Genomic DNA, 11,741 nt, shown 5'->3' on the forward strand with positions numbered 1-11,741 from the left:
ATGTTGGTTGATGGTTGGCTGAACATGAGCCAGCAGTGTGCCCAGATGGCCAAGAGGGCCAGTGGTATCCTGGCCTGCATTAGAAATAGCGTGGCCAGCAGGAGCAGGGCGGTGAGCATCCCCCTCTATTCAGCTCTGGTGAGGCTGCACCTCCAGTCCTGCGTCCAGTTTTGGGCCCCTCACTACAGGAAAGATGTTGAGGCCCTGGAGCGTGTGCAGAGAAGGGCAACGAAACTGGTGAGGGGTCTGGAGCACAGATCCTACGAGGAGCGGCTGAGGGAGCTGGGATTGTTCAGTCTGGAGAAGAGGAGCTCAGGGGAGACCTCACTGCTCTCTGCAACTTCCTGAGGGGAGGCTGTGATGAGGAGGGGTTTGGCCTCTTTTCCCAGGCAACAAACAGGACCTGAGGAAATGGCCGCAAGTTGTAGCAGAGGAGGTTTAGGTTGGACATGAGGAAAAGCTTTTTCTCTCAGAGTGGTCAGGCACTGGAATGGCTGCCCAGGGAGGTGGTGGAGTCACCGTCCCTGTGACTCTATGATTCTGTGAATTGGCTTTTTATTGGATAATGTCAAGAAACATCACCCTGCTGTGCTGTCATCACACCTATCAGAACCACAGAATGGCCTGGGTTAAAAAGGACCACAGTGCTCATCCAGTTCCAACCCCCTGCTGTGTGCAGGTCGCCAACCAGCAGCCCAGGCTGCCCAGAGCCACATCCAGCCTGGCCTTGAATGCCTGCAGGGATGGGGCATCCACAGCCTCCTTGGGCAACCTGTGCCAGTGCCTCACCACCCTCTGAGTGAAAAACTTCCTCCTAATATCTATGGCTGAAAAGATGCCACAAGATCAGGAATAAAAACCCCCACAGGATACCCATAGAGTTGTTTTCTGGTGCAACATGCAACCAAGACACAAGAATCCCAGTTAAGATTTAGAGCTCTTGTAGGCCATGCAGGTCTTAGCCTTAGTCACATCTTGGAGAGAGTAATGTGAAAGAGCATCAAGCAGTTATGCTTTCAGCATTGAACGTGTTTGGGTTTTTTTTCTTACCAAATGAAACTAAGAGATGAAGGTTAAGCAGTTTTGCATACACCAGACCACATATGAAGTTTGCTGTTGCCAAACTGGCTGCGGTGATTGTGAGAAACTGATGGTAACCATTGGAGTGAGGATATTCCTGAGTGTATTCCTGTAGTGAGGGAGAGGAGCGATGTGTGTGGCTGGGATATAGGACAGAAGCGTGTGTCTTGAGCCTCTAAAAGAGAGTGTGTATTTCTGCGTGTGCTTGTGCAGCGTGTTTGTGGGTGAACCAGAATGAAATGCTAAGAGAGAGAAGTGGGGAAAGGATGGTGGAGAAAATCCATGGGTTAAGAACTTTTGGTCACCAGTTGTGAAATGGAGATGAGTGTGGTTCTTGTAATCATGTACAGTCTGAATAGAAATTACTACAAAATATGGTAGTGTTTATTTTATGAATGCAATCATAGCTGCCTTATAAACTCATTAGGAACATCGCTGCATGTTTTCTCCTCATTTGCTTCAGCTGCCAGCAGTTCTAGTATGTGCTTTTAAATCTAAATTTCTGAAATTGACTTTCTGTCAGCATTAACCTCTAAAATAAACAATTTTATCATAGCCAGTTCAAACAAGGCACTCAAAAGGTTAAAGCTAGCTTTTAAAAAGTGCTAGCAATATATAAGGAAAGATGTGTTAGAAGAAAGGGGTACAGTGCCAGCATTGCAGTAGATATAGGTCGCATATCATCCTCTTGCAGTATATATGTGTATGTGATTGTGGGCTTATGTATAATGTACGTGTATGGGAGATGCTCATTTCAGTACAGTGCCATTGGCCTGCACAATATGCAGGTGTGTTCTCAATTGTCTGGAATATGTAGCTCGTTATTTTTTTGTTTTTCAATGTGTTGCCATGCCAGTAATGTTCGTTAAAAAGGATTTGAAAAGCAAAAGCAATCCAATAGTTGATAAATAGATCATGTTTTTTGACAACCCTGTGCATAGCAGGGGGGTTGAAACTGGATGCTCATTGTGGTCCTTTTCAATCCAGGCCATTCCATGGTTCTGTGTTTTATGAACACTGAGGTCAGCCAAGAAGGTTTTATGGTACAAGGCAATGTTGTTAGGAATGAGTGCAGCAAGGGCTGTTCCATCCCCTTGGGAGATTTCCATTGATCTGAGATCCTCAACGCTGTAAAGAGGGAGGGATTGATCCCAGGTGCTCTTTGTTCTGATGGTAACTTTACAAAACATCTTCTACAGCATAAATAACTTAAGACAACTAGAAGGTCACAAAATGATGGTTCCACTCTGCGGTCTCCTTGGGATGTGCAGATTTCCTCCTTCAACGTGTTTGGGAGCTGTCGTGCACCAAGAGCAGGGGACTTACCTGAGCCAGGCTAAACTCTTGCTTTCTCTGTTTTCTATCTTTTTTGCAGCTCAAGCCAGGTCAGAACAGCTGCCGAGACAGTGACAGTGAAAGCGCCAGCGGGGAATCGAAAGGTTTCCATCGAAGTAGCTCTCGGGAAAGGCTCAGTGATGTAAGTAAAGCTCCTGCAGCCAAATGCTGTTCTGCTTGACCCTGGTGTAGTTTCAGAGGGCCCTGAGTTGTAACAGGATTTTGTCTGTGGGATGGTTTGTTGCTAAAATCCCCTTCGCTTTCAGGAGCGAAAGGGGAAGAAGTAACTTATGTCACCTGTCCCAGTTCAGTCAAATTCATTAAGCTTGGTAAAGTGTCTGACTGTGGAAACGCTCATTCATTCAAAAGTAATTGAAGGCCACTTAATGAAGTTACAGTACTCTGCATAGTTGAGAAGTGAGATGGCCTCTTTTCGCCCCAGTTTGGGGAAGGGAAATAATGCATTTCTTCAGGGGTAAATACTGTCTTTATGGAAAGTAAGTCTAGAGATTCTGGTATAACTTATATCTGATGAACTGATATAACACGGCCAACAATAGCATAAGCTCTGCCTTTATTGCTCTGCCTAAAGATGGCAGCTCTACAGAGAATGCTTTTCTCCAGTGAAGCATGCTGCCCATTCACTGAATGACACGCGTGAGTTATTCTGACATATGAATAAATACAGAAATCTTTTGTTGCTGCAATTAGATTCTTATTTATTATGTGTACCATCACAATCCTTGAGTGTTTTATTCATGGCTTTGTGTCCTCTGTGCTTACATGCTTTGCAACAGAGAATATAAAGACAGCGTCTGTCCCAAAAGAGTATCTAAAGTGGGGATTTTGTAGGTCAGATCCTTTGCTGGTAAAAACATAGCTGCATCAGTCAGACTAATTTATATCAGCCAGCAATCTGGCCCTACTTTTAACTAACCCACATTTTGGAAATGGGGATTTTATTGATAGCATGTCCATGTAGATTTGGATGACAGATACCAGATGGTGTCCTGTATAGGCCAATCCAATAAAATGGAATTGAGCACACATTAAAAGCAATACCTTTGTAAAGGATACATTTTGTTGTGTGAATTTAAGCCTGAAGGCATACAGCTAGCCATTTTTGCTGAGTTGTGCGTATTGCTGGAACAGCCACTTGGTTTTCTCAGTGAAGGTCTGAAATCTGTTGTGCTCTCTTTCCTCATCCCTTTATCACGTTATTTTAGGGGCCCATTCTTCTGCTGTAACCATCCTTTAAGAGTGCATCGAGTTACACACTTCAGATCCTGCTCTCATAGCTTCCAGGTGAGGGTAGCCTCAGTGCTATGAGGTGCCCTTGGAAGAGGAGAATGGAGGAGGCAGTGAGTAAATGCTCAGTACGAGTAGCAGTGAATGGCAGCTGACCATCAGCCTGTCAGTTTTGCCAGTTTGCTCTGAGCCCTGTGGCAGCTTAGAAGAGATGAACTTCACAACTACAGAGCACCTTCTAGCAAAAAAAAACCAAAACAACACACCACTCCTTACAAAGCTGGCTTTGATTTCATCTCACTGCTCCCTTGCAAGTGTGCTGCATGGAGAGCTCTGAGGCTCTACTGGAGCTTCTCAGCAGTGCGGTGCCAGGCCTGGCTGTGAGCACAGAGCCCTGATTCCCCTTCCTCTAAACACCCTTTTTTCCCTTCTCATACTCTTCCAGTAGTTTGTGTTTGTCTTGGCACTATGGCAGGTTAAAAGGAAGGGGAGAAAAAACACAACTTCCTTAGTGCTACACCCAAGAGAGGGCACAGGGATTCACAGGTTGCTGAAAAGGAACATTATTCAAATATGTGTGAAAACATATATTTTAAGTAAAGTTATGCATAATTTACGTTTTGCTTAATAAGAAAGTTCCTTTATGCTTTGATAACTGATTGCAATACAAACGTATCTTTCTGTGTTCTGGTGTTGCCAGTTCAGCTGAGATTTCACAAGTTGTTGGGAGGTATGGTGTTCTTTGTTGGCCTTCTGCCTCTCCCAGACCCTTTTGATTAAGAAAAGTAAATACTGTTCTGCATTTCTCTCTCTTCTGAAGACAAACACCCTACTTTATTAGACAGGGCCATGCAAAGACGTATTTTGCTTCATATCTAGTTTTGGGAGAGCCCACCTTGAACTGTGCTTGTATGCACCAAGAAGCATCATTAGTTTAATAAGGTTAAATGTTTGATTTTTTTTGTTGTTTTTTTGGAAGAAACGACTTGTTCTAATGGTTACAACGAATGTTTATCCAGACTAAAAAGTACAGCCAGAAGACCAACCTCTCTCTGAAGATCCTGATCTTAAAAATGCTCAGAAACAATACACAGCAAGTGTGTATTCTGCTTAAAATTGAAGGGAAAAAAAGGTAATACTCCAGACAGATTAGCCCTGAGGTCAGAAAGCAAAGCTGGGACTTGAAATACGATGAATCTCCACTGATACTGCCCCACAGCATTGTAAGATGGCTACTGCATGAAAATATGTATAATGAATGAAGAGCATATAGTCTAGGTGGATGATCAATTTTCAAATGCCTAGTTTTAAGTAAGCTGTTGAAACAGAAATGTTAGCTTTGTGAGCTTTAATGTGGAGCCTAAGTGATAGCTTAGTGACAGATGCAGAACGAGGGAGACAGTATAATGAATATCCAGTTACACACTGGCATGTCAGTGTCTTCGTTCCCTCTCCTGTCAGATATCTTTCAACTTTGCATATTGTAAATGTACCTACAGTCCTTGGGTAACGCAGATTGATGCAAAATGTGTTTACGAGGGATGACTCTTTTCCAGGCTAATGAGATCCAAGCAGGTAATTTGCAGCGTTTTCAAGAGAAGTGGTCAAAAATGAAAAGAAGATAATTCAGTGGAAAGACCAGGTTAAACAGGAGGCTTTTCCCATAATGAGGCTTGAAATAGCATCAGAGAGCAGGAAGGGGAATATCCTATGTTCTTGTCAGATACAATGCAATGCAACTGATTTCCATCGGCTCCTTTCTCTTCGTCCCCCACGTGTGTGCACAGGCACACATCCGCACACACCTCTGCGAGAGAACATAATTAGCAGGCAGGCTGACCTCTGCTAGATTGGGGATAACGACTGCCCAAGTGCTCCTTTGCAAGCATTTGCCAGTCCCCTAATACATCTCCTCGTCTGAATCCCGTTTCATAAACCCTTTTTACCCCATATTGTATTTTTTGGAATGCCAACTTGTTTTTTTCCTTTTGTGGGCAGAGGTAGCTCCAGGGGCCTGAAGGAGAAATTGGAGAGCTGCTCCTGCTTTATATATAGGGTGCTGCAGTCAATTTAATCTCATCAAAATCTTGCCAGTAGTAGAATTCATTTTGTTGAGATCTTGCTTGGAGACAAGATGGCAGCGCTTTGCCACAGCTTGGAGCTCAGTCAACTTGTTTTTCTTCCTGTTTCTGTATGTATTTGTATTTAATTGAATTGTCCTGCTTTGGAGTGCATGAGGTTCCTTTTAGCTGTGTTTTACAAGCAGCCAAGAGATCAGTGGAGGGAAATGTGAGAATTGCATCAGACCTAGATGGTAAACGCACAGAGTATTTGGGGATTCAGCCCACCATCACACTAATCAAAATCAAACCCAAGAACTCATTTCTATGGCACACATCCCTCAGTTCCTGACCTGGCGCAGATCTGAAGCTTGTGCATGCCTCTCAGCTCATTGCTAGTCCTGTTAAAAATGTGATGGTTGCGAAACGGACCTTGTTCATCATTTTGGGATGCAGTGGCAGTGCGAGTGTGCTCTGGGAGGACAGGGTGTGCAGGCTGTTCCAGGCGTCCTCAGCACTGCTGGGAGCAGGCTGCTGATGAGAGAGGATGCTCAGGAAAAGACGGGCACTGAAAAAGATGTTCCTGAAGGAGACGGGCAGTGCAGGTCTTCCTATAGACAGCAGCAGCAGCATGGAATCCTGGCCTCTTTTTGCTGAACAAGAAGTCACACACTGGGAGAAATAACTCAGCAACGGCGCTGGCATCTGTCTGTCTGGAATATTGTTCTAGCTCAGAATGGGAAGTGGGACTGCGGTGCTTCTTTTTTAATGATGACACCATTTCTCACCAGCATGAAGGGTCACAGCAGAGCTCGCAGATTCCTTCCATAGAGCTCCCTGCTGTTGTGTAGCTGTGTGCATCTGCTGTGTTGTGTACTTCACCCTCTAGAACAAGTCCCAGTGAGGTGTGTTGAGGCAGGAGTCAGTCCCAGCGTGCCCTGCCCATGGCTCTGCTGCTGTCTGCAGGCAGGAAGGGTCTCAGCACCCAGCAGTGTGATACTTTTGGTGGCTCATGTTTCCTGCCTCAGTACGAGACGTGCAATTCTCTGCCTCCCATTCCCTCCCACCTTTGTCTGAAGCCCAAAGAAAGATAAATTAAGAAACAGTCTTTGGGTTATGTGCTTTGAAATCCGGAGCGCTTCTCCTCCTCCAGAATATCCCCAGTAATCTTGGCTGTATCTAAAGTGGGATAACACCAGCAAAGCTGTGTGTGTGTGTGCCAGAAGCTGATCAGCTGCAGTTGCCACTGCTTTGTGTGTGTGTGAGGGTGTGTATGTGTGTGTTTGTGTGTCTAAGGTTGGGCGCTTAAATGCTTTGTTGCATTATGTTAATTCCTCGGCAGTGCAATCAAATTCATGTCGTAATTAAAGCTGTCAGTTGGAAGGCAAGCCAATCGCCAAGAAAACACAGCATAACAAATGAAGTGAAATGATTCTGCGTGTAGCTATACAATGCTTCGCCAGGCATGAAATTAAATAAGTAATTTGATGTTGACATCAGAAATTGAAATGATACCCACTGTTCCTTCATTCAGTCAGACCTGCATAAACAATAGCCAGAACAAATATATACAACACAGCCTTCCTCCCCACCCAGCTCCCCAAGTAATGCACAGTCTATATGCAAAATGGGTATAACTGTGCCTTCCAAGACCTCAAGGATGTAATTTTCATTGGTACACAGTAAAGTAATGCTTACGAGAGAGTTACTACATTTTTGCTCCTGGGCCAAAAGTTGTTCTCTTTAAAAAAGAAGAAATAAATAATTAGAAAAGAGCTGAAGGTGAATAACAAAACTGAAATGGTGTTAATTTTAAGCAAGAGGCTTGTGTTTTGCTGATGGGCACCCTGTGCAGGCTTCTGCTGGTGGTTGTGTGAATATCAAACGGTGAACCTAATGTTGGATTTTGCAAAGGGGGAAAGTGAAACCATTCCCTCTATTATAGGCGCATTTATGTAAGAGATGTAGAACCATCCAGTGCAGGATCACGACTCAGCATGGTCTTGTAAAGATGCTGCATACACAGTATCACATTCATCAGTTGGTACCAAGGCTGGGCACTGGGTGGTAGGATCCTTTCGCTATTGGGAGTTGTCAAAAAACCAGGTGAGAAGCTGCCTTCTTGCATAGCCCTTGCTTCAGCCCGTGCGCTCTGTCAGCACACAGTTCACAACGCAGCCAACTTAGTCATTCATGCATGTGCAACACAGTCTTTTGTAGCTACTTAAACTGAATAGAGTATGCAGAGTGTACTGTCCATATGCAGCATGCAATTTGTGGAGGGCTGTGTTTCCATCAAGCGAAGTCGAATTCCCTGAAATTGCTCCAAATTATTTCTTTTCAGCAAAAGTCATTTGACTGCTACGTTTCAGCTGTCCTCTCATAGCCATTGCAGTGCTGCTTTTGAAGGAATGGAAATATTCAGCGGGAAGCATTTTGTTTGCTTATTCCTTTTTTCTTTGTTTTGTGTGTTGTGTTTTGATATTTGATCCTTCCAAAGCTTGGAATAAAAAGCAGACAAAAAGTGCACACAGATGCAGAATGCAAACTTTGGAGTGTTCGGCCTTTGAAGTAAGTTTTGTAAGTTGTGAGTGAAAGAGTGGGACTTGTTCAGCATCCATGCAGCCCTTCCAACCTGGTATTACAGAACTGTGGGCAGCAGTGGCTCTTGAAACCCCATAGTCCTGGAGGGGACTTGGCAGCCGTGTGAGGGCTGTGCTGTGGTGCTTACCTGACTGCCCATGGCCACCTGTTCCCATCCCTGCGCTGGGAATTCCAAATTTCCATAGCAGAGTCTATTAATACTGCAATGTTGGTACCCCTAAGATTGCCAGAATCATAGGATCATAGGATTGAAGAGAACCACAGTGCTCATGCAGTTCCAACCCTCTGCTATGTGCAGGGTCACCAGCCACCAGACCAGGCTGCTCAGAGCCACATCCAGCCTGGCCTTGAATGCCTCCAGGGATGGGGCATCCATTCCTCATGCTTTTCTCCTGCTAAGTCTTTAACTTTTAATGGCTTAAACCAAAGAGCATTTCCCTGTACGTACATAACCTCTCTAAACCTCTCTTTTTAGTAGTGCTTTGGTGCACACATGGTAATATTCTGATTATTTGCAATGAGTACGGCTGTTAATTTAAAATTTCTTGGCACTATTTCTGCTGCACAGGGTTCAGTGAAAAGACTGAGTCAGCCCCTTGGGGGTGGGGTTTGGCTTCATTTTGTGTCAGCGCTTCACTTGGAGATCAGAGGTAGAGGGGGTTGCTGTCAGGGTTCCCTGCAGTAGGGCTGGCAGGGATGCAAATCCTGCTTCTTTCCAGCGTTTGGCTGGGGCTGGTTGGGTCCTGGTAATGGCAGAACTCATGCAGCACTGGAAGAGCATTTGTATTACAGTGCTGCAATGCAGACTGAGCTGCAGGAGCTGAAGGTTGGTCTTCTGAGCTTCCTACTGCTCACCTCAGAGTTACCCTCTGCCTTTTGCTTCCTTGTCTGTTGACCAGCCTGGCTTAGAGCGTTTCAGGTGATGGGGTCGGAGCGTTGGAACTGATCACCCTTTAATACAACAGCAGTGACCTGGATTAGGCCTGAGATGTTTCGGTCTCTCACCGTGGCTCTAAGAGAACCTGCTGTGTAATCCCCATTGCTGAGATGAAAAACTAATGAAACAAAACCCTTTATCTCCTTAATTCCTGTGAATGTCGAGGTTGTGATCACGTCCCACTTAAAATGAATTTCATGATGCCTATTTTATTTTTTTTAAAGCATTTAAACCTTTTGATTATTTTTCAATTTAGTAATACTGGTTTAAATTATTCTTACGGTTTGGAGTTTTGGAATCAGTTTCACACTGTAGGGTTTAGTTGCTTTATTTTTGCTTCTCTTTTTAAATCCTTGGTTTGTCTAACAGTGTGGACATCCAAGTGGGAAATCGTAGTGACTGTTCTCCAGGAAATGGTACATGGACTGAAGCAGCTTCTCTGTGCCCACGCGTTCTTTTACATTTCAGACTACTAATTATGTTTACAAAACGTCTCATTTTAGAGAAGCAGTATGTGTGTACGAACCAGGGCCTTTTGGGAATAAATTGGCAAACAGGTCATACACTGGAAAAGTCATCTAAACCCACTGGGCTTTTTGTTTTGAAGTCAGCCTACATTTTTTATTTATTTTATTTTTTTTCTTTTCCCCCTCCCGCCTGCCCCTTTGTGGCCACAAAGCTGAGTAGCTGGAGTCCAGGGCATTGAATGTCAGCATGTCAGGGAGGCTGGTTGATGAGTGTCTGTTTAGTCTCAGTGCAGGGCGAAATGCCATCATTAATTCATTACCCAGCTGCCTGTCAAATAAATTGGCAATTACGTCCACCGCAGAAGCTTGGAATTCAGTAAATAGCACGTTACCATCTCAGAGTTGTTGAGAGATGTAAAGGGAAAAATTAAGCAACACGGTGTTTGTTTCAGTAGCAGATGACAAGGGGCAGCACATTGGTGCTGTGATGTAGTGATGAAAAGCTTGGAAAGGGCTGGTAATGAGCTGTGTGGATTGGAACGTGTTAAAAACCATCACTGACTTTCCACTTTGTCTTTGTGTTTTATTGCAGAGCTCAGCTCCTTCCAGCTTGGGAACAGGCTACTTTGTAAGTGTACCTCAACTTTAACACACGTCTCTGAACAGCATAGCATTACTCCTGAAATGAAAGTGCCTTACTATGTGGAAATGAGCGTAAATAACCTATCTCTGTCTGCCCACTAGGTTAACTTGGCTTTTTCTATTTCTTCCTCCACGGATAAGTAATATAGCAGACGTGGAGATGGATGTTTTCCTGTGCTAACCAGTTGCTATATAAATTCCAAGAATATTTAATTTACACAATTATAGCAAATAAAACGAACCATGGTCAGACCAGCTCTCTAATCCAGGATGGCTGGCTTGATTCCCCCTGTACCAATACATTTGATGTCATGAGAAGAGGATCGGACCCCGACTGGATTGATAATTGATCACTGTGTCTATTTGGTTGTTTATATACATGTCTCTTTATTGATATAACAGTGCATACTTACAGTTTTCCATGTATTTATTCCCAAGTTTATCATCAGACCTTTTACATGCAGATAAGTTTGGGAGTAAGAAATGTTTTGCAGTCAATTCAGTGCACAGTTTGTTTTCCTCTAAGATTTGTATTTAAATTGCTCGTACCCTCTCTAGCTTTTGCACTGCATTCTCCAAGCATGTCCCTTTTACCTCGGTGTTACATCTGTAGGAGAAGTAGGACATTATGTATGTCCAAAAACAGGTGGGTAACATGCAGTGAGACTTTCTCCATAGCATTGTTCTGCGTATTTAAAAGTGTAATCAAAGACGGCTTCTATCTTTTCATCAAGCTCTGGGAAAAGAAAACTGTGTAGTGTTCAATTACGTGATGAAAAAAAAAAACTTTGTTGCTCTCTTTTTAGTTTCCCAGAGTGTAATTGTCTCCCATTAGAACACAGCATGAGTTTGGCCTTTTTTCACAGAGGTCTGTGATCCTGTAAGAAAGATGTGGGATTGAGCTGTGTAATGCATGACTTCATGTGTAAAGTGCAAGCACAGGAATTGCTTAATACATGGAGAAATGACATGTCCTGCTGGGGTCACTCTGGACTTCAGCACAGACCAAATGTTCTGTCTTCTGCCAGTGGTAAGGCCTGAAGAGAGCATTATCAGCTGGAAAAGGTTTGTGGTAGCTCTTCTAAACAGACTAAAGCCTTAATCTGCGTAAGGTAAAAAGTGAAACAGGAATAAAACAATTGTTTTTTTTTTTTTTCCCCAGTACTTTCCCTGTTCTGTGTTATGTCTTTTTAAAAGGGAGGAAATGAAAGCAAGAAGAGTATCAAACATCTCAACATGTATCTTGCATTAAGATTAAAACTAAAACTCCGTACTTAAGATTAAATTGCTTTCCTTTGGGCGCTTGAAATTCAAATCGTATGAACATACACAGAGATGCTCTGGAATGGGAGAAATATAATGTGGGAT

General features: G+C 43.7%; 1 protein-coding gene across 1 annotated transcript in view; it reads left to right on the top strand.

Moving 5' to 3' along the window:
• Positions 1 to 10,517, top strand: part of LOC122166564 (autism susceptibility gene 2 protein-like) — a 129,647-nt gene extending 119,130 nt beyond the window's left edge. Inside the window, exons 3-5 of the mRNA XM_042830410.1 lie at positions 2,456 to 2,557; positions 10,324 to 10,359; positions 10,476 to 10,517. Coding sequence (XP_042686344.1) covers positions 2,456 to 2,557; positions 10,324 to 10,359; positions 10,476 to 10,517 — 180 coding nt within the window. The remainder of the gene's footprint in view (positions 1 to 2,455; positions 2,558 to 10,323; positions 10,360 to 10,475) is intronic.
• Positions 10,518 to 11,741: the final 1,224 nt, after the last annotated feature.

The sequence above is a fragment of the Centrocercus urophasianus genome, unplaced genomic scaffold, assembly GCF_019232065.1.
Source record: "Centrocercus urophasianus isolate 14NV4802_14NV808 unplaced genomic scaffold, USGS_Curo_1.0 seq_33, whole genome shotgun sequence".
NCBI lineage: Eukaryota > Metazoa > Chordata > Aves > Galliformes > Phasianidae > Centrocercus > Centrocercus urophasianus.